Source organism: Dama dama, chromosome 28 (genome assembly GCF_033118175.1).
Source record: "Dama dama isolate Ldn47 chromosome 28, ASM3311817v1, whole genome shotgun sequence".
NCBI lineage: Eukaryota > Metazoa > Chordata > Mammalia > Artiodactyla > Cervidae > Dama > Dama dama.
Window position 1 is genome coordinate 18529860 of NC_083708.1, and position 24094 is coordinate 18553953.

A 24094-nucleotide genomic window follows, 5' to 3' on the forward strand; every position below is an offset into this window, starting at 1 on the left:
GCTAGAATTAGCCAAGTTTCTTACTCCTACTATCTTTACTACACATTCTAGTGCATGAGCATTGTTTTCATTATAGAAAGTAACCTGTTTACTCATATGGAACTTCACCATAACAAAGCATTTTAGGGTTTAGTTCATTAACAGGACTTTCCTATATTCCTACTATCAAGTAGCTCAATCATGGAAAATAATCTTAGCATGAAATCTATGACCTTTAAGTTTTGTAATCTGAATAAATAAGCGTTATCATCCCCTCTAACTTTCCTCTAATCATTTTTGCTACTACAGATGGAAGTGGTAAAAGGGACTATCAAAACTGGAATGATTCTAATGCTTATTTAACCCTAGACTGGATGTGATGACCATGACCTCTCTGATATCAGAGAAGAATTTATAGTCTAAGTATTTCTTTACATTCCTCAGAAGTAAAAAAGGATTTCCTCTTCTACTAACTCCTATGCTAAAGGTTTGAGAATACGTATACTGGAATAATTTATACCAGTTGTTCTCCATAGACACAACTATGGCTTTGATACATCTATCCTTTTTACAAGAGTAGAAATAAGTTACTCTTGCTCACAGAATTTTTAAAAGAGGGTTAAGAAAAACAACTAAATGGCAGTTTTCTTCATAAGCTGTTTTTGGAACAGTCCTACCTCCTTATATTACTGAATGGGAAATGATTGATTTATCATCATAAGCAATACTAGTTGCATGTATCAATCAAATCCACTGTGTGTGTCACTATCATCAGGATTAAAATCCCATTATAACAAACCCTGTAATAAAGGCTATTATGCTTTATTTAAAAAAAAAAAAAAATCCAAAGATCAAATTCTAGATTTGTAGGAACTGCAAATCATGAACTGCCTTTCTATGGTTAAAACAAAAAAAAATGCTTATTACCCTTTCAGATGAAGAAAAAGATGACAAACATGCACTACCACTTTTTTTCTTCCAAAATTCTACAGTTTGTGTCATTAAAAAGAAAGCTTCTTCATTTTTTGTCCGGGGCTTCAATCATAGAGTGCTTTGTAAATTTCAAGAAATAACTGTCTCAGAGGAGGAGTCTCTGAACTAAGAGCAGGGGAAGAAGGCAATGTCCTCAAACCCTGACCCCACAGTACTAATAACTTTTCTTCAGATTTGTGGTTTTGCATAACAGGGGGAGTGGTGAATGGGAGAAATGTGTGTGTGCATAAAGTAGTCAGGTATTTTCTAACTAATACCCTTAATTTGCCTGAGGACTCTAAGGTTCTGTGCTATCCTTCCATTTGTTTTACATAGGACCAATGTCAAATAAATATCCAGTTAATATGTCCTACAAAAGTTCTAGAGTGGCTTCAAGGACTCCAGGAGGTAAGCGGGTGGGATGGGGTGTAGTATGTAGGTGTGTGTGTATGTAAGTTGCTCATTCGTGTCTGACTCTTTGTGACTCTATGGACTGTAGCCCACCAGGCTCCTCTGTCCATAAGATTCTCCAGGCAAGAATACGGTAGTGGGTTGCCATTCCCTTCTTCAGGGGATCTTTCTGACCCAGGAATTGAACCCAGCTCTCCTGCCTTGCAGGTAGATTCTTTACCATCTGAGCTACCAGGAAAGCCCTTGAATTGGCCCAAATTTTCTGTGTATATGACTATGTGCATTTTTTGGGGAAAAAAACTACAAGGTCTTCAAACTTTACAAAACCTAAAAAGGTTAAGAATCAATGCAGTTCTTTTAAAAAGGAGTTCAAGAGCTAAAAACCTTTTGAAATCATTCATTTGGACCTGTACTATCCTATGATAGTATTACCACTAACCATGTGGCTACTGAGCACTTGAAATGTAACTGCAATTGAGGAACTGAATTTTTAATTAAATTTGAATATTGAGGTAGTATACATTTTGAAATACTGATCGCACACTGAAATGATATTCTGGATACAATGGAGTAAATAAAACACACTGCTAACAGGGTAATTCCACTTGTTTGCTGTTGCTGTATGTGGTTACAAGAACACATGTGGCTTGTATTCTATTTCAACTGTATAGAGCACTGTTCGTTTTCTAATAGTTAATTCAAGTGCCAATATGTATGTGGTAAGTCATCATTAATGCATTATGTAATAGCTTATCATATTTCTGTACTGTACTGGCATATGTAATACCCAAAACCTATCGAGTGAATTGGCTACTGAACCTTCCCTATCATAATGTTACACCCAATTCTCTTATACATTTGATTTCTCCAGAATTCAAGACTAACAGAAGCAAGGCCAATATAACATTCAAAACTCTGAATTCAGTTCAGAAAGGAAGCTAATGTAAAAATGTAAAACACTCACATATAAAGTCATTTGCTGATTTATTTAAACACTATCTACTATATACCAAGTACAGGTAATTATAATATGAGCAAACATGAGTTTAGATTCTTCTGGAGATAGACAATGTAAAAAAGAATAACTCTATCAATATTATAAGGGCCACAAAGGCAATGAATAGGAAACAACAGGTAGGGAAAAAAAATTTCAAAAAAGGAAGAAATGACAAGAATATTTAGAGACTTTCAAGTGGTTTAGGATGGCTGGAACAGAAAAGGGAGAAAGAAAAGTAAGGACAGCCAGAATGTTAGGCAGCATTGTTATACAAGACTCTTTACTGCTTGACATTAACAACATTAAATTCTGATTCCATGTGTGATTTGAAGGAAGGGAAAGATCTTCATTCTGTGTGTGTGTGTCTTGTGCACACGATGAGAAAGGTCACTGAAACATGGAAGATGGACTGAGGAAGAGCTGAGAACTGAGGCAGGGACAGCAGTTATGAGCGCAGGACAATCGGTGGATGTGAGAATGGGACAGAGGAAACAGACTTCAGAGATGTGAAGGAGGCAGGAAGAAACAAGCATATTTGGTTGCTAAAGAGAAGGCTAGGATGACTCACTGATTTTAAGCTTATTTAGGTGGGTGGATCCCAATATCATTAATCAAAATGGGGTCATTTCAGTACAAAAATTAAATTGTGAGAGGTTTCTTGGGGGAATACTGAAAAGGAAATGGTCTAGACATACTCTGGAAGTCATGACAAAAATTGCATATCCTTGAGCTGTCTGCTACCAAGAAGACATAATTGTTTTAACATGTTATAGGGTGTATTTTATCAGTCACTTTCTCTATTCTTCAAACATAAAGGCTTTACAATGAAAATCTGCAGACAAAAGAATCTGAAGAATTTAAGATTTAAGAATATGGATTATTTAAAGATCAATATGTTGAATTTTGTTATATAAAAAAACTCAAAAAAAATTTTTTTTAAATGCTATACTGGGTTAACTAAATTCAACTTATTTAAACTTCTTGGAGATACTTTTTTGGGTTCTGTAATAATGAAGTTAAAAACTACTAAATCTGTATCATTAAAAGCCTCTGATTTTAGAATATGATTTTATTTTTCATACAGCAAGTTTTTCGTGGCTTTTAAAATTTAATAATAATACCGTTTGCCTTTGGTACAAATCAAAAGATGTCTCAGTAAATTTATCAACTGATACAGAATATGTGACTTTTAAATGAGCAACCTAAAAAATGAATGTAAGTGTTATCTCCAATAGAATCATCATTTGTAAGTCTACGGTACCTTGCTCAATGACAGGTGATGACTTTGAGAGAGGGGGTGTCTTTGAGAGCACAGATGATTTCATTTTACGTTTGGCTGGCTTTTCCTTTTCCATATTTTCTTTTGTAGAATTATTCCTAGCGCCATGACTAAAATTGGACTGACCAGGACTTGAAAGAGTATTCAAGGTTTTGGAATGTTTCACAGAATTCTCTAGAACTAAAACACACATACAGGAGATTACAAGCTAAGAGTTAAATTATTTAACCTTCAAACAAGCAAGAAGGTTGAGATTACATCTAATGTGAATTGTGTGAATTAGCCAATAAGACAAAACCTGGAGGATGCTTAACCTTCGGTAAGAAATCTACTTTCAAAAAGGGAAAAGGCATACATAATAATTTCAGTGCTTTCAGAAGCTGTCTAGTCACCAAAAGATTATCAAGGCCAAGTGCTGGCAAATTGCTATCAAGTCTGTCTTCCAGGATTTAAATTTAGGCAATTTTTAAATTTAGGCCATTTTTCCCACCATTTTAAGCATCATCTTATACTGACACTCCTAAACCTCAGTATCTTTATCAATAAAACAAAATTTTTTAAAAAGTGCAAAAATGATAAAGAAAAGGAAAACTAATGATAAAGAAAAGTAAAAGTCCAGTGTCTGCTGGAATTTACTAAATCTAATATATCCCATTTGGCAGAGTAAGTACTTAGATTAAAAAATGCATTATATATATACACTTCAGTTTAGAAACTGTAGCTGATTCTTACTTGTTTTCCCCGGCACTGCAGATGTGTTAGCTTTTGAAATAAAAGTCTTTGCTGCTGAAGAAGTAGATGGTTGCTCAGTGGTAACTGGATCTACCACCACTCGATTGCTTCTGGTTCGAACTACAGAAATGGATTCCGTTTTACCATTTATCTGAGCAGTATTGTGCCTTGGTGGTATTGACCGTGTAGGTGCAGAGAATGGAGAGGTAGTAATATCTGACTTCAGCTGGGGTTTTAAGATCCTCTTTTTCCTTTCAGGGCTGTAAATAAAATAGTATCATTAGTCATTCTTATAATTCTATGGGGATGAATAAAATAGTTTTATAATACTGCTGGATTCAATATTTGTACTGTTATGAAAAATGTTAAAATATGAGATTTGTAGTGGATTTCATATGGTTGTGAGCCTTTGAAAAGTGAATACTTAGTGAAGGATTGCTGTAAATGCTATAGTTATATGACAGAAAGCATGGTGCCATCACTATCCTAAAAATGCTGTTTAACTGTACAGATTTAGCAGTTTGAATTTAAGCACTTACACTAGTATAGCTTTAGTTAAAAGATTAAAAATCCTCCACATCATAGGAACTTGCATGTCAAATATATCATTCTGCAATATAGGGAATAGTAAAGGAAGTATTAAAAAACACTAAGTTCTACTTAGATGACAAAGTTATATAGATCAGTTGCTCATAATTAAAAGAAATCAAATACCTTGATGCAGCACTACTGGAAACAGAGCTGCTTCTATTTCTTTTCCTTCTCCTTTTTGTTATTGTATTTCTTTTATGAAAACGAAGGGCAGATTTATAATCCGATAAAACTGAACTAATGTGTTCTTCAAAAAAAGCAGATAGGCGCAAACTCATGCTGTAAATCTGGAAAGAAAAAAAACTGTTCAAACGTTCTGCAAAGAAAATGGCTGTTCAGAAAATATTAACATATAAATTAAAATATTTTTCTAGCAAAAATCTTTTAGAATTTAAAATGCTACTTTTTCTCAATCTCTTTTGACAAACACTAAAACTGAAGCATTATTACAATTATTTTTTTATTTAGCATTATGACAAATTATTTTTGTACTTGGCTAAAAAAAGGTTAATGATATTTATAGTTTTACTCATTTTTTTTTTTAATTATAAGAGCATTAAATGGAAAAAATGCTCCTTTCCAGTAAAGCAGAACATAGCTGAAAAAGTTAAGCACAGGGACCCTCTAACATGTATCAGGATAGTACATACATGTATCTATTCAACTATACCATCTTCAAGACAAGTAACATTCCTAAACATTAAATGACATCAGCGTTTTTCACAGAAGGAATAAAATAGAAAGATGTGAATTCTTCTTTCCACTAGGTTAAGAACCTAATAGTTTGTCAATTCGGCTCTAAATTTTAATTAAATATAGCATCTAGTTACTTAAAATACTTTTCTACTAATTTCATTTAATTTAGACAGAAAAAAAAGCAATTAAATTATATACCCTTGATCTTTTGCTTGGTGTATATGCTTTGGAATTACTGAAAATAAGTCTGACATCTTTACATAACTCCATTGGTGACTCATAATTCCCAGCTTCTAAAGTCTCTCTAACGGTAGCAAAATCCATTGGAGTGTCAATGATGTCTCTGTAGTCCTAAGAGAAGGAAAACAGGTCATATTAATAGTAATGATGATGCATTATTTCTCATAAAAGAGTCATATACAATTTCTGTGATGACTGCAACTACTAGAACTATTAATAATCATTTCTTGTTTCCCTTTTCAAGGTTCCTTTTTTCCCAAATCATTTTTTATTTTTCATGTCCATTAGCTTTTATTGCAATCAACACATGATTTCTCTCATTCAAGAACTTATAAATTCTGCTTTCTTTTTTTTTTGCCTTCAGAAAGAGGTCTAGCATGGAGTTGTGTTGGGAAAAGGAGATTAAAACAATACTGAAAAACTCAGTTCTAAAACTATAAGTTTGATGTAAAAAACCCAAAACTTTATGCTACACATAAACGCGTAAGGCTGCTTATTCACTGAAGCATAATTGTATCTTTAAAACTGACATAAAAACAACGAAAATATAACATCACATTAATGTGAAGGGCTTAGTTCTAGTAACTTCAACTTCAGTAATACAATAGTACAATTGGGAACTTTGCACAAATCAAGAATTATGAATGAAAACATCTGTCACAAAGTCTTTAAACTTCATTTTATGGAGGAAAGGGCAATCACTCAATCTCCCCTACTCAACCGTGTATAAAATAAAGCAACAAATTAGAAGTAATAGAAATAGACAAATGAAATCAGAAAAAAGCAACAGACTAGTATAAAAGGATCTAAACATGCTACTTTTTAAGAGGAATAAATAATACTATACCTTTTCCATAGCCCCAGAATATGTAATTGTATTTTTTGGAATATAGTAACTTGACTCTACCCCATCTAGTTTAAATTATGATCAAGTATGTTTGATCATAAAGCAAACAGTAAAACTGCCTTTTACCAACAGGGACAGTTTTCTTTCTTTCTTTACAATCTGCAATGCCTTTTCTTTTCATTTCTTCTCTTACTGCGCTGGCTACAATTTGCAGTACTATGTTAAACAGCGGTGGTGAGAGTAACAGTGGATATTTCTGCGTCACTCACAACCTTAGGGGGAAAAGCATTCAGTTTTTCATGTTTAAGCATGAGGTTAGCTGTAGGTTTTTTAACAGATGTTCTTTATCAAGTTATGGAAGTTCCCTTTTATTCCTAGTTTTCTTTAGAGTTTGTTTTTATCATTACTGGTGTTGTTTTCTTACATTATGTAGGTCTAGTTGATATCCATTCATCATAGGGCCAACTATACTAATTATCTTACTTTCTGTATTCTTGATACTCTTTTGACACTTGGGAGGGCCATACAGGCCTAAGGAGAGACTGCCTCTTTCCAAGGACTAGGCAATTCTTAGAAATAGCAAAGGGTTGTGCTAGGAATATATCTTTCATATGCAAACTAACCATGTCCTTAAGCAACCACACACCAACCAGCATTTCCTCTGCCCTGAATCATCCCAGGTCAGGAATTAATATTAAGACAACTAGAGACCACCGTCCTACCCCGAAGTCCCCTGGAGTAATTCAAACCAGCCCATCTTAAGCTAATGACTAGGCCCAGCCTTGCCTCTCATGGAATGCTCTGGCCTAAGATTTTCCTTTCCTCCTATCTTCTGCAACCTGACTAAAACCTTGTGCTTGCCCTGGAGCCTTAGGTGGCATCTGGTTAAACCCTCTCTGGGACAAGCAATATAATAAATTTCTTCCTTCCAAGACTCATTCTCATTTCCTCCCATGGCCACAACAATTACAGCATACCATACCCCAATGTGTACATTCTTAAAAGAAATGCGTTCTGAATTTTGTCAAATGCCTTTTCTGCACTGATATGATGTCATTTTTTCCTTAGTAATTAATTACAATGATTGATCTTTAAATACTGAAACAGCCTTATATTCCTGGGGAAAAAACCCACTTAGGGTACAAAATCATTTTTATATACTGGTGAATTCTATTTGCTGATATTTTATTAGGAATTTTTGCATTTTCTTCTTTAGTACAGTTTTTGTCTGTTTTTGACACCAGGATAATAATTAGCTTCATAAAATAAGTATAGAAGCATTCCTTATCTTGAAGAAGAGAGTGTGTAGAATTTGTGTTAATTCTTTAAACATCTGGCAGAATTTTTCAGTGAGGATACCTGGGCTTAAAGATTATGAAACAAAACTTGGGCTTGCAAGAAACAAAGGGAGACCCACAGTTTCCAAACACAAAGACATGAAAACCAAAGCCCTGCAGCACTAGCTTACTTCTTCTGAAGGTTTTCAGATGGTAGGGTTTGAATTAGCCTAATTTATCACACTGTTGGAATTAAAGATTTATCTTCTATATTTAAGATTACTTGTTTCTTGATTTTTAAATGGCAAAAAAAAAGTCATTTTATGGTATCTATTGATGAAATTTCTCTATTTTCACCATTGCAAATTAGAATACATGCATAACAAAACAGATTATAAAGCTACAACAGATACCACAACCAGGTCAAGATCTCTTATAAAAATTTTAATTTTCATTTGAAACCATGAATGTCATCTGAACCATACAATCTTTAATAACTGAAACAAAGAATACAAAAATCACTCAAAATTAAATTTAGATTGCTAAGATTGCAATAAAAAATAAACTTATAACATGTTTACTCAAACTTTTTACCATGAATTCCATAAATCGGCATAACCTACATATACAATAACACCACCTTACATTTACATACAGTGTTTCAGTTTAAAATCTATTTTAATGTTTAATAATAAGTAGTAATATTCTCATTCCATTTCTATAACTGTAATTATGTAATAATTACATTATGTAATTATGTAATAATTACATAACTGTAATAATGTAACTGTAATTATGTAACTGTAATAATGATTTAGAGATTTATATTAACCTTAGAGATTATAATAATTATTAATAAGTATTATTCTTGTTTCCTTTATAATTTCCATAATAAATCCATAAAATTAGAATGGAAAAGGAAATGGTAAAAATATACCAGATATAAAAACTAAGTAACTTGCTCAAAACTGTAGAATTGGTAAGAGGCAGAGCTGGGACAATAACTCAATTCTTTGGAGTCTTAGTCCAGGGTTACTTCTTTTTTACCACACTGTTCAATTTAGATGCTCTACATAATCAGATGGATAATGGGAACATGTTTCAAATAAAAAATAAATAAACTATAATCATAAAAATAAATAGTAAACTGTCATGTTTAAGATACATATATATACACAAAAATCAAAGTGGCAAGTATTTTCAAAAATACTTACTGGATATTCAAGAAGATCTACTGGCTGGCGGAAAGGCTCAGAATCTTCACATTGAAATATGAGATTTAACAATTCTTGACACTGTTTCTTCCATGCTTGAATATCATAAGATTGTGCTCTGTTACGTAATCTTCTTCTAGGCTGATGGTCCTAAATTAAATATTCCAATATATCAATAAAATAACATATAATACAATTTTCATTTTTAATCGTGGATAACTAGGTATTAATAGAGTAATTCAGATAAAAGAAAGCATCACTCATCTAGTTCTGAAAACCATGCATTTCTGTGATGGAAGCTGATTTGGAAGTAATACTTAATCTATCTTTGAAACTACTAAAAGTAAAAAATTGCTCAATATATTTTAATTCATACAAAGTACTTTGTTAAAACAAAAATTCATTACCTTCCTTTTCCGGGTAGAAGTTCCTGGCACATCAGCATCTTCTTTCTCTTCTTCCTTTGAAGCAAGAATTATCAGATTAATAAAATATTCAAGGTTCCACTATATTCTACAGTCTTTTAATACCAATTATCTCCTTTACATTTTGGAAAACCCATAGTATATATAATACTCTAACACTTAGGTGAAGGTGAAGCCGCTCAGTTGTGTCCGACTCTTTGCGACCCCATGGACTCTAGCCCATCAGGCTCCTCTGTCCACTTAACTGACTCATTAAAAAAGTCTCCCTCCACCCACTGTTTAAAACAATTTTAACTGAAACAATTCTCATTTTTTTTTTTTTTAAATTAACTGATAGCATTAGGCAAAAAAAAGATTTCATAATAGCAGTTGTCTGAAAACTACCATGTGTATATTTCTTTTTCTATATAGGACACAACCAATGTAGTAATCATAAGAAATATTAAATACCTCAGAGTCAGACAAAACTTTCTTCTTCATTGAATTGTAGAGTGGAATTATGTTATAACAAGTCTGATCCCTAAATAACAAGGAAATGTTAGTATACAAGATTGGAGTCACTAGATTTTTGTCCTTTAAACCTGTTACTAAAACCAGATTTTAAGATAAAACTTTTGAGCTGAAGACTTTCTTCATCAGTTAACTCCAAAAACGGATGCATACATCTGCCACTGCCCCTCCCCTCCACGTGAAGTCTCCACCCTGGCCCATTTCATTACACCAAGCCCAATTTCCATCTCAGGTATTGCTCAGGTCACTGCTGTGCCTAGAACGCCTTCCCTCCTTCTTCAGTCTACAAGAGATAGCTAGTTTACCTCCTGTCTTCTATTCCTTCTTCCTTTTATTCTTAAGTGTAGGCATTCCCTAAAATTTTGTCCTTAGCTATCGTCTATACCTTTTGCCCAGATCATCTTATATATCTGCAGTTTTTCTGTGTTAATGAACTCCAAATTCCTATAACCTGGTTTGACTCTTCAGGTGATTCCTACCACCCATCTAAAATTCCCATGTCTAAACCCAATTGTCATTTCCCACTCTCCCTTTTCAACTTTTTTTCATTCACACAGTCATGAATGGTTTATCCTATCTCTTCCTTTGCCTCCTCCTTATATACCTAATCACTGGTCAAGTTCTGTGATTCCACCTTCAAAATCTCTCGACATCTGCCTGCTTCTCACTTCGATAAATTAAGTTTCCATCACTTCTTACTTGGTCAGCTATAGACGTCAATCTGCAGTCAAATTAGTATTTTTTAAGGCAATTTGCATCATGTTATTCTCATGTTAAAATAATTTCAATAGTCCTTCGCTTTCTGTCTCTTCCCCATCAGTTAACATTAGACACTGCAGTCAAATCAGTATTTTTAAGGCACAGCATGCCTCATGCTGTTCTCATGCACAAATATTTTCAATAGCCTCTTGCTCCCTATGCTCCTATTTTAAGTATAGTTTGTTAGATCAGCATTTGAGGTCCTCTGTGATACGGTCCAAACTTAAGCTTAGCACTTCTACCACTATTACTTCTGTTCATGTACTCTCTAGTTCACCTGATTTCAATTCACTCAGTTCCCTTAACAAATCCTTACTTCTCTCCCTCACGGCATTCCCCACCCCTGGAAGTGCTTTGCTTTCATCTGACTTCTGAATCGCTATCTACCTTGTCCATACATCTCAACATACTTCTCCCTGTGCCTGAAATCCCACTCTCATGGCCAGAAGTGACCCTATCCTTCATCCAAATGTTCACACAAACTCTTTTTACTTTATTTATCTACCCTATAAAGCTGTATTAAGAGGGTAATTATGCATTTCTTTCTATCTCCAAGTATCTATTACAGCACTTTGTATGTATCTATTACTTGAAATTTGGCCAAATAACTCAATTAAAAAGTCGTTACCAAAATTTCAAGACATACAAAACATCTTGAAATGTACTGCCAGCTGAAAGTGGTTTTTAACAATTATATACGATTAAAAAACTGTATATATCTAAAACCACTTTTAGATAATATACAACATAAAAGCACTATTATTTTAATCTATTTTCATGAGGCATTTCTAAACAACTACTTGAAAGAAATACAATTTCAAAGCCTATTCCAGATGTGATTAATTTGCTAAAATATCAATTTATCATGTGATTCTACTGATCCCTATTTCTTTGGAAAAAAGATGGTCATAACATACACAATAAAACACAAAATTAAAAATTTTAGTTAAGATATTATAAACTTTATAACCAAGTTATATAAACAGTTTTCTGAGGATAACTAAATCTTTATTATGTTGATTATCAATTTTACTGAAAATCAGCAAAGGCCTAGCAACAACAGCCCTGGAACTACTTGAAAGGCAAAGCATTTCCTTAGAGAATAAGGTAGAGGAAGGGCATTAAGCTTACCGTACTAATTTTCTTTGGCGGTTTTTCATATTGGAATTACCTACATTCCTTAGCAAAACAAACAAAAACAAACCCACCTAACACCAAGAAAAGGGACCCTACGATTAAGCTGAGTAATGAGAATGAAGCTGAAGATGTTTAAATAAAAAGCCTCAATAATCCCTTTATATAAAAATGGAAGCTGATAGGAGAGTACTGAAACTTAAGTTATAAAATATCCTATTCTATTAATGAGAAAAAATTATCAAATATAAATAACCTTAATATGAATTCAGAGCTGTATTTTATACAAAACGTATGATCCATTCCTCCAGCTTCAATTTAGAAGACTCAACTCATTCTATGAATACATAAAATCCGTAAGACAAGGAAATAAAAACCCTACTGTCGTAAGAAGTATAGCTATCACTCTTGGTATGGGATTAATTAATGAGGAAATAAACTTCACTTTGAAGAAAAAAGGCTTGAATGTTAAGTTCAGTTTCCTGCTGACCTATTTGAATACTTTTTCATCAATCTGACAGGGATAATACAATATTAAGGTGAAAGGTTCTCAAATAAAATGGCAGACACTCATTTACTGTGAAAATCAAACAAGTTAACCTCTAAAAGATTTAATTTTCTTAATTGTAAATTCCAGATAATGACCTCTCCCACCTGTTAGATTTTTATTTGACTTAGAAGAGCTTATTTAGCTAAACATTGCATGTTCAATAAAAGCTTGCTATTATTATCTAACATTGGATTTAGAGAGACATCCATGTTTTCTTATGTAAATCAGAACACAAATGTAATACAATCTCTATGATTTCATAATTATTATCAGCCAATGAACTTACATATGCTTCCTATTTTAAGACCTGTGGTTGTATCACAGCACATATTTGTGTAGTATGACAAGATGTATAATAAAAAATGACTGTATTCTGTTTTGACATTTTACATTTTAAAATACCACCATTAATTATTACAGTAATATAATTAAGTGTGAAAAAATAACTCACTTTATAAAATGTAGAAGAAGATCAGTCACAAATTTAGCAGATTTCACAATAGGGCTTCCAGGCTCATTAAATGTTCGTGTATTATGCTCTATATATCGAACTTCCCACATTAGGGAAGAAACTCGCCTTTAAACAAACAAAACGCAGAAGTCTTATTAGCCTCTTTAGAATAAACTTAGAAATACATAAACACATTTTAAAACCAAGACATTCTGACTTTCTAATTGCAGTCTTAACTCATAGTCTTAAATCAACTATAAAACTCACACCTTAAAAAACTGTTTCCAAAAAAAAAAAAAACAAAAACTGAACTTCATTTGTGTCATAGGGTAAAAAAAAGAGTAGCAATATTATGTATAGGCATAGAAAATGTCTGGATTAGACACATTAGACTATCAACAGGGCCTTCATTTAGGGAGAGAGACTATAAGGAGAGCATGAAGAGGAGAGAAACAGTGGAGTTTTAGTTTTTCCTTTATATATTCTTTTCACGTATGGTGTCAATTTTAAAAATAAACATATCTAACTTTTTCATAAAAAGGGAAACAACCAATTTCAATCTAATTCTATTGCTAGTAATCAAGTAACATTTAAAAGTGAAAAGCTAACAGCCTGCTTAAGGGACACAAAATACAAAAAGTTAGTTTTTATATTTATTAAGTATACTAAGAAATCTATTGAAATGAAAAAAAAAATTTTTTACACTAAATTAATGATATAGTTGATCCTTGAACAATGCAGCAGTTAGGGGCACTGACCCTCCTCAAAGTCTAAAATCTGGGTACAACGTTAGAATTGGCTTTCCCTATCCAAGGTTCTGCATCCATGCATTACGTAGTACTACAGGTATTACTGAGGAGGGCGTGGCAATGCACTCCCAATATTCTTGCCCAGAGAATCTCATGGACAGAAGAGCCTGGCAGTCTGTGTGGTCACAGACACAACCGAGTGACTAAGCACAGCACAGTACAGGTATTACTGGAAAAAAATCCATGTGTAAGTGGACCTGTGCAATTCAAACCCAGGCTGTTCATGAGTCAACTGTACTAAAATTTTGGAGTTTTATTTTACTTCAGTTTTAACTAAAGAAACATCCAAAGGTAACTTTTAGAATGTCAACCAGCTTAAAATGACATGGAAGAAAATACTCAAAAAACCCTAATGATGTGTAAACAGAAAACAATTATATGGAATTTAAAAAACTACATGTATGTAACTGTGCATATAAAAGCATATAGAAAAGCTTCTTTAAGTTTCCAATAGCATCTCCATGGCTCATTCTTTACTAAAAGAATCACAGGCCATTTTCAGGGTACCCCATAGAAACTATGTGTAAAGTAAGGCATGAGGATTTATTATCAGTAGGGCAAACTGATAGTGGTTTAAGACTGTGAACTAGAAGTGCCAAAGAGGGAAACTATAAACTGTAGGAAGTCTGAAGCCAATGAGCAGAGGAGAAGCAAAAGAGCCTGAAACAGTGAAACAGCACATGATGGCTTCATTATTATGAAATAAGACATAACTTAGGTCTATAACTACATTATCTGGTTAAAAATCAGGCCATTTCTAATTTAAGAAAGGACTCTGTTTCAAAAGATCTTTTCCTCAACTGATTACTAAGCTAGGCTAAAGCCAAAAAGCATAATTAAGTTGCAATGTAAAGAGTACACCTTAGCAATTCTTATGCTGAGCAGAATTCTATGAGAAAGTACATTTTTAACAATGGTTGGAGATGGCAGAAATTTATCCTTGTAGATGTAGTCCAACTATTAGAATATAGAAAAAAATTTACATAGAAAAATATGAATACAAAATATGATGAAAAATTTCCTTAAGTTAAACAGTAACTTAAATAAATAGCAGTATAAATAATTGCAGTAATATAAAACAGGTCACAAAAATTAAGTTTTAATGCAGTATTAGTTAAGTTAAAATGCTATTGGTCTGCTAAGCAAAAGTCATTAAGAAAGATGAAAAGCTAAAAGGATGATTTAATTTCTGTCAAAAAAAATGAACTTAATCTTACTTTTTGTTAAGACATGTTAGTCAATAAACCTACAAAATCTGCCCAAGATTAGAACTCAATGTTTATCAATACTGCTAAGTAGCAGATGCAAATTAAATGAAATTATGTCTTTTAAAAACGCTAGTTATATTTCAAAGTAAGCTACAACTATAATAAAGTAGCCCAAATTTTCCTAATTTCACTTTTAAGAAGTATTCATTAAGCTAAATTAATAAGAGAATAACTTTTAATATTGTTCTATGAAAAATCCATGAACAAATATCTCAATGTGCTCTAGGAGAAAATAAAAATACGTTGGACTACTTCATAAAACACAGTGTGAAGAGAGTGACCGTCAATTCATATTTATTTCTAAGTGTGGTCCATAGACCAGCAGCACCAGCACCACTGGGAACGTGTTAGAAAGGCAGTATCTCAGGTCTACCCTAAACCTACTACCAGATTCTGCATTTTTAACACGATCCCATTGTTAAATGGGATGTGCATTAAAATTTGAGAAACACTGCTACCGAGGATCAGTAAATGGGTGACAGAATCATTTAGCTTTCTTTTGGCAGTAGCTACAGCAAGCAAATGATTCTAACCTGTAAAACCTGTTTTCCAGTCTTTGTTTAATCGTACTTAAATCCGTTGGATATGCCACTACAGTGCAATACATAGGATACGCTTGCAGATCCACAGGAGCCACAAATGCTGAAGCAATATCTAAAATAAATAAACAATTAAGTTTATAAATTCATTTTTTTATTGCTTAAAGTACTTCACAATTCTGCTTGAATTAAGCCTTAAGTTCCAATCCACATAACTATTAGTCTACCACTATCTTTTGACAGAAAAAACATACAGTCTAGCTAACACAGATTCATTTTTTATTATATCTGCGTTTGTACTGCAAAGTTCTAGGAATGTTATTCAAAGATTCTTTGGCAAAGATGATAGACAATATATAAATCTGACCTATTAAAGAACATCCACATGTACTTCCATAATTAAAACCAGGTCATTCCTGAATCTATGTTATGTGTTTGGCAGTAATTGTTTTGACATAATTACTAAAATTACTTAAGACAGTATTTGAGACAGTAATTCATTAAGAGCTGCCATCTTATAAAAGACATCAGATGAAAATATCATCCAATATGTGCCTCCAATGTCTTCAGCTCTTATTCACAGTAATTTCTGCCTTAGACTCTTTGAAGCAGATTCCCTACTCAAAGAGTATGTCTTTTGTCTACCCAGAGTTCAGATAAATCTACGGTCACTGTTCTTTCTTCAAACAAAGCAAAGCAGTTCATATACCCTCATCTCTCCCTTTACAATATTCCACTGTGTATATGTACATCAAGTTAAGAGGAAAATGGCAGAGCTACCCACATAACTCAGCTTTCAACTCTCCTCTCCTCTAATTTACATCATGCCAGCCTGAGTATGTCAAGGGTTTTAAAATTAGGTTCTGGAGGATCTACAGTTTTAACTGGTAGCCCTGGCATTTTTGGAGCCCTCACTCTGAAATTCAGTTTGCTGTTGTTCAACTTCTAATTCGTGTGCTACTCTTTGTATTCAAAGGACTGCAGCACACCAGGCTTCCCTGTCCCGCACTACTGATACCATAAGTACATCTCATCCTGTCACCCCCTTCTCCTCTTGCCCACAGTCTTTCCCAGCATCAGGGTCTTTTCCAATGAGTCGGCTGATCCCCAAAGCCAAAGTATTGGAGCTTCAGCCTCAGTCCTTCCAATGAACATTCAGGGTTGACTGACTGACTGGCTTGATATCCTTGCAGTACAAGGGGCTCTCAAGAGTATTCTCCAGTACCATATTTGAAAGAGTCAATTCTTTGGTGCCCAGCCTTCTTTAAGGTACAATTCTCACATCCATAACATGACTACTGGAAAAACCATAGCTTTGACTACAGGGACCTTTGTCAGCAGTGATGTCTCTGCTTTTTAATATGCTGTCTAGGTTTGTCACAGCTTTTCTTCCAAGGAGCAAGAATCTTTTTAATTTCATTGCTGCAGTCACCATCTGCAGTGATTTTGGAGCCCAAGAAAATAAAGTCTGTCACTGTTTCCACTTTTTCTCCATCTCTTCTCCATGAAGTGATGGGACTGTAGGCCATGATCTCAGGTTTTTTGAATGCTGAGTTTTAAGCCACCTTTTTCACTCTCCTCCTTCACCCTCATCAAGAGGCTCTTTAGTTCCTCTTTGCTTTCTGCCACTACAGTGGAATCATCTGTATATCTGAGGTTGTTGATATTTCTTCGAGGAATCTTGATTCCAGCTTGTGATTCATCCAGCCCAGCATTTTGCATAATGTCCTCTGCATAGAAGTTAAATAAGCAGGGTGACAATATACAGCCTTGAGATACTCTCTTCCCAATTTGGAACCAGTCTATTGTTCCATGTCTGGTTCGAACTGTTGCTTTTTGACCTGCATACAGATTTCACAGGAGGCAGGTAAGGTGGTCTAGTATTCTCATCTCTTAAGAAATTTTCCACAGTTTGCTGTGATCCACACAGTCAAAGGCTTTAGGGTAGTCAATGAAGCAGATGTTTTTGTGGTACTCCCTTGCTTTCTCTATGATCCAATGGAATGTTAGCAATTTGATCTCTGGTTCCTCTGCCTTTTCTAAATCTAACTTGCACATCTGAAGTTCTTGGTTCACATACTGGCTGATGCCTAGCTTGAAGGATTGTGAGCATATACCTTGCTAGTATGTGAAATGAGTGCAACTGTGCAGTAGTCTGAACACTTTTGGCAGGCACTGAAATTCAACTAAAGCATTTATAAGTGTTTTAGATATTTGAGTCTTGTGTAAAATTGCATTAAAAAAATCACTTAAAAATATTTGAAAACACTGACTTACGATATTACAAAAAAAAATTTTGCCTGAATAAAAATGTTTTTCTTTCCTTTGCTTACTGGCAACATTTTCTAGCTATCTTCATGTATATATATGTAGATGGATAGATACACACACACACACATATAGAGAATATATATATATATTCATAACCTACTATTATTTACCTAGTGTCATCAACTGGTTTATTCCTGTAACAATTCTTTCACATTCCTCATCCCTGGGATTGGAACCCCATTCGCCATCAAGAGGCTTATAGATCAATGATCTGGTTTCAACATCAGTTAAAGGAACACTGGTACCTAGTTCTTCAGGAAACACAGCTGAAATAGAAAGAAATGAGATTTAATGAAAATATGTGGTAATGTAACTAATATTTAAGTTACCTTTAGAAATCAGAGTTGACATTTTTATAAAATTAAACTATACCTTTGTAAAGATTTGGTAAGTATTCTTCTTTATTTTCATTAAAAGAAAGTTATGTTTCAAGTCAATAAAATTTATTCTTTAAAACATTAATTTCATAATTAATTTTCTAGATGAGCATGTAATTACTTCTCCAAAATTACACCTCACAACTTGCTCTGCTATCAGTTACAGGTGAAGGAGAAAGTATTCCTATAAAATCATGAAAATTAAAAAAATTTCTGAATCATTTCATAATATATAATCTCTATATTTACTGATAAAACATGCCAGGTGAATTTGAACAAAAGTGGTATTTTTTTTTTTTTTTTCCAGAAATGTTTTAATTAAAGCCTCACTGTTTTTATAAAAGTGTAGGGACAGTCAGAATTATGAATAATGACAGATGATGCTTAGGCTTTTTGCTCTTAAATGATGAAGGTATGCTTTCTGCATGTCTGAATCTTTAATAGAATAATTAGGGGGTGGTGGTAACATAGAAACTACAAATCTGCCAAGGCAATTTTTCTTTGAACTAGATTTCATGAGAGAAACATTTGGAAATATGTTACTATCTGTTAATGCAACTCCTCCTCTTCTCGAAATGTAATTACTCTTGAGTGCCTATGTATGTATACCCGAATAGAACAAAAACAACAAAAATCACACACAGCAATATATTGAGGTAGGAAACAACAGCTATTACTGTTACTCATTCATTTCAAGAAATACCCCAGGCATTACATCAATTAGCTTCATTTCTCTCACATTCACAATAGTCTGATGTGACTTCAAATTCAAACCTTCACAAAGGAGAGAAATAGAACTGGAAGGTAAGTCATGTAATACATTTACAAGCCGATTAAGATATTTTATAGTATTAAACAACTCTAATTTAGCAATGAGATGAAAAAGACATTATTGGTATTGGTCTCTCAAAGTGACAATTTCTAGAAAGAATTAGTCTTAATCAAAATCAGCATGACCATTTTCTCATTTCTAAGGTTTACCAGATTGGGTTTACTTTTTTCACATTATCTTTTTTCTGATTTTTTTGAATATAGTAATTATTGAGGAATTCCATTTATAAATAATCACTTCCACTATGTTACAAGTCAGGTTGTTTTTCTTTTTTTTAATTCGTATCTGATAGTAAAAGCAACACATTATTAAAAAAAAAAAAGTAATGTTAAAGATAATTTGTGGAAGTCCTCATATCCCCTATTCTTTAAACCTTTTTAGACATATACAGTTGCGTGTGTTTTATTTTCTTAAACTGAAACAAATATGGGCAATGAAATAGAAAATGCAATATCCAGGCTTTAGACACACTGTTCTTTTCTCAGTTCCAGGAAGATGTCATACTTACTGCCAAAGGCTAACTCCCAAATTCTAAGGCGATGTGTCAGGCCAAAAGCAAGATGACAGTTATTATTATTAATTATAATTACCTACTCATTGAGACCTTACATGTGTCAGGCTCTATAATAAGCACTTTACACATATGATATCATTTACTTCTCACAGCAACCATGTAAGGAAAGTATTAGTTTATAGTTTCAAAGACTGAATCCTAAGCATCTCGAGTTTCAAGGCTTAAAGGAACTTGTCAAGATGACACAGAGAAAAGACGGCAGAGCTAGGATATGAATCTATACTTCATTCAAAAAAGCCTGACCTCTCAGTATTATGTTGTATTCTACGTATTTACTGGAGTTGTAAAAATATCTTTGCTCCCAAGTGCTCATCTTCTACAGTGAATAATAACAAGCAAATCAGTATATTTTGCTGTTAATTATCTTCAACCCCCCTAAACTACAAATTCCAATTGGACAAGGATTATGTTTAGTCTACTCATTATTATGCCTCCCCTACCTCCAGGGTCAATAAAAATGCATGTGGAATGAATATTTTCTACTTGTTCTTCATCAAGAACTCTTTGTACCTACAAGTTATCAAATCAGATTTTTATTTAAGAAATGAATTCTGTAACATAGACACAAAAAACTTTACACTTACCATTATTAGGTATAAGCTCCATATCCCAAGGACTCATCTTTTCTGTATCTCCATTGTCCCAGCTTAAAGAAAGGAAAACCTTTATATTAAAAAATCTAAACACCACATTGCAATTTCAATAAAATCACAATGAAAAATAAAATAACTACTTCAGTGTTTAAAAGGAGTATCTTTAGCATTTTAACAGATGGGGAAAACATTCAAAGCAAGTCAGGCTGAACCAAAACACAATACTTCCTTACCAAACATTGTAACACTGGAACAAACTATCAGGGTACTCAGGCTGAAGTGGTTCCTGGCTCTCAATTGTTCCAAACCACCAGGCATCATCTATGACTGATCTGAAACGGTCACCTGGACAAGAATAAAAGCCATCTCATTACTCTTAAATGAAACGCTGCTGCTGCTCTTCTTTCCCAAAGTATCCCTTTAAGATACTAAGAAGTCTGTATTATTATTAAAAGATCTATGAAAAATGACCTATACACTCCAAAATAAATTAGTAAATAAATAAAATCAGCAATACTGAGAAGAAAAGCACACCTGAAGTGTGACTTATCACCTTTCAGACCATTTTTTACCTTTTACTATGGGGTAAGGAGAAATTCACTCTTATTTTAAACAGTTTTACCAATCTACCACTTTACACTCACTTTTCCCTCCTACAGAAAGAAAAAAACAAAACCTTTGTAAAACAGACAGCACTCTTTACAACCTTTTCTTAGCCAACTGCATTCCACTACTGTCATATTACTGAAAACTGCTTTCCTCAAAGACCCTAATAAGCTATCTCCCTCACCTTTCCTCTATGTCATATGAAAACTGTTAACTACTCCCTGCCTTTTTGCTACGCTTTCCCCTTTCTTAGCTCTCATAGTACTTAAGTGATTTTTCTCCTGGTAAGTCTGAAAGATTTGAGTTAAAATAACTTATCCATGTCACTTTAAACAAATTAATCTTATCTGAATCAGTTTCATTTTCAAACCCATTAAAAAAAGTGTTTATATCTATTTTTTTTTTTTTTACCAAAAAGGATTTAACAAGGTACAAAGACATGTAGTTGTCCTTCAGTATCTGTGGCGGACTGACTGGCAGCAGGACACTTCAGATACCAAAATCTGTGGATACTCAATTTCCATATATAAAATCATGTGTATGTGCATATAACCTATGTATACCTTCCCACATACTTTAAATCATCTCTAGATTATTTATAATAGTTAATACAATGTAAGTGCTATCAAAATAGCTGTAAATACTATGTAAATAGTTGGCCAGCATAAGGCAAATTCAAATTCGCTTTTTGGAACCTTCTGGAATTTTTTTTCTCCAGAATATTTTTGCTACAAGGTTGGCTGAATCTGTGGCTATGGAGGGCCAACTGTAGAGCATAAAACACTTTGAAAAAAATAAATTTAATGACAAAAAAGGAAAGTTGGAACTAGACTAAGTTAATAGAACACAACTGCATGTTGCTGAGTTATATGTGTGTATATATACATTCTGGGTGAGCATGCACTGGGATCAAATTTAGGTTCAAATTCAAGCATTCAAACACCAAGTATTAACAGGGAAACATGAGCTATTACTAGAGAGTCTCTGCTCCTGAGATGCATATTAGTGACGCTATACTTAGTGAGAAGATACTACAAATTTAAGAAACAGCATTACTGACATCACCAACACCTAAAAGTAAACATAGTAATGAGTTTCATATGCGATTTCTTATGATCCTATTTAGACTGATGACATTATGCTAAAGAGGAAGAACCGGATAACATGTGCCTAACCACAATGAATGATACTGTAGGATAATGGCAATAAAATTAGGCAAGGAATGGAGTCTACCAGAGTAGGCCTTAAGTGTATCTGAGGACTGACCGAAGTAATTATCACTGATGTAATTTTAAATGGCAGTTGGTAAAAACGTCTTCAGAAATAGAAGATTAACTAGCACCAACTTTAGAAGAAACATTAACAGTAACCTATACATTTAAAATTATAAGTTCCAAATGAGAACATTCTGATGTACATCCATTTGAAATCTCTCTTCAATATGGCCAATGTTTGCCACTCTCTCCTTACTTATGTTGTCAGTACATTTCTGGAATATTCCTGGATTCTAACTGGTAATATTTGTTCTGCTGACTCATTGGCAAATGCATGTCCTTAAAAATCAGAGATGAGAAGGCTTCCCTGGTGGATCAGTGGTAAAGAATCCGCCTGCCATTGCAGGAAACGGGGGTTCGATTCCTAATCCGGGAAGAGCCCATATGGCGCAAAGCAGCTAAGCCCGCCTGAATGCCACAGCTGCCGAGCATGTGCTCCAGAGCCCGGGAGCTGCAACTACTGAGCCCACAGGACGCAGAGCTTGTGCTCGGAAATGAGAGAAGCCACTGCAGTGAGAAGCCTGGGTATCGCAACTAGACAGTAAGCCCACTCTCCACAACTAGAGAAAAGCCCGTGCAGCAACGAAGATGCACTACAGCCAAAAATAAATAAAATTTTAAAAAGAGATGAAATTAATCTTATCAACACATGTAAATAATTTTAAAAATCACATGTACCAAAGGCTTATATCCAAAACCAAGAACTTTTAACTCTTTCTTCTTGAATTTACCTACAGTTTTCTAAATGAGCATATAGCTATTTCTTTACTTATCAAGTTCAGACATTAAGTATTGGCCTCTCTAAATATAACTGTATATAAAAGGTATGTGCATTTTGTTTAATCCATTTTTAGTTCTCCTCTGTCATGACTATACTGTATAAATATTGTTCACTAATGAGTCAAATAGCACACAATTCCTTTCTTGCAAAAATATGTATAATCACTTCATTTTCTCTGAATTTTATGAATACATTTACCCACATTCTCTAACAGCTCAAACTATATAAAACACTCTTCAATAGATAATTTCCCACAATAATGACAATAAAGTCAAAGTCAAACATGTTAGACAATTTATCGGTTTTACTTTTTCTCCTAAAGATTTCACTCTAAGAGGACAGTGTCTTCTGGACTGTTTTACAGACTTGCCAGACAGATAGTATTCTGAGACTTCTGACTGTTATTTGGGAATTTCTTTTGGCACTTTTCTGTCCTTAATTTCCTGTCTCTTACCGAGATTCCTAGTCTTTATTATTTCCTTATGTGATAGAAAAACCGAACATGGCAATGGACTAGTTCAAAATTGGGAAAGGAGTAGGTCAAGGCTATATATTGTCACCCTGCTTATTTAACTTATAAGCAGAGTACATCATGTGAAATGCCAGGCTAGATGAAGCACAAGCTGTAATCAAGACTGCCAGCAGAAACATCAATAACCTCAGATACGCGGATGACACCACTCTTATGACAGAAAGCAAAGAGGAACTAAAGAGCCTCTTGACGAAGGTGAAAAAGCTGGCTTAAAACTCAACATTCAAAAACTAAGATCATGTCAACAGGTCCTATCAGTTCGTGGCAAAGAGATGGGGAAACAATGAGAGACTTTATTTTCCTGGGCTCCAAACAAAATCTCTGCGGATGGTGACTGCGGCCATGAAATTAAAAAGATGCCTACTCCTTGGAAGAAAAGCTATGACAAACCTAGATAGTATATTAAAAAGCAGAGACATTACTTCACCAACAAAAGTTCGACTAGCCAAAGACATGGTTCTTCAAGTAGTCATGTATGGATGTCAGAGTTGGACCATAAAGAAGGCTGAGTGCC

At 33.8% G+C, this 24094-nt stretch overlaps 1 protein-coding gene across 3 annotated transcripts in view; it reads right to left on the reverse strand.

The window, feature by feature from the left end:
• PHIP (pleckstrin homology domain interacting protein) overlaps positions 1 to 24094 on the reverse strand; it is a 120648-nt gene that overhangs the window by 5787 nt on the left and 90767 nt on the right. For 2 of the 3 annotated variants that reach the window (XM_061131782.1, XM_061131781.1), the window contains exons 28-39: positions 20621 to 20732; positions 20379 to 20440; positions 18122 to 18277; positions 15675 to 15795; positions 13065 to 13190; positions 10111 to 10180; positions 9643 to 9696; positions 9236 to 9385; positions 5856 to 6008; positions 5085 to 5248; positions 4371 to 4630; positions 3621 to 3818 (exon numbers count right to left, since the gene is read on the reverse strand). In XM_061131782.1, the coding sequence (XP_060987765.1) occupies positions 3621 to 3818; positions 4371 to 4630; positions 5085 to 5248; positions 5856 to 6008; positions 9236 to 9385; positions 9643 to 9696; positions 10111 to 10180; positions 13065 to 13190; positions 15675 to 15795; positions 18122 to 18277; positions 20379 to 20440; positions 20621 to 20732 (1626 nt within the window). The remainder of the gene's footprint in view (positions 1 to 3620; positions 3819 to 4370; positions 4631 to 5084; positions 5249 to 5855; positions 6009 to 9235; positions 9386 to 9642; positions 9697 to 10110; positions 10181 to 13064; positions 13191 to 15674; positions 15796 to 18121; positions 18278 to 20378; positions 20441 to 20620; positions 20733 to 24094) is intronic. The other variant, XM_061131783.1, reaches the window with a different exon arrangement.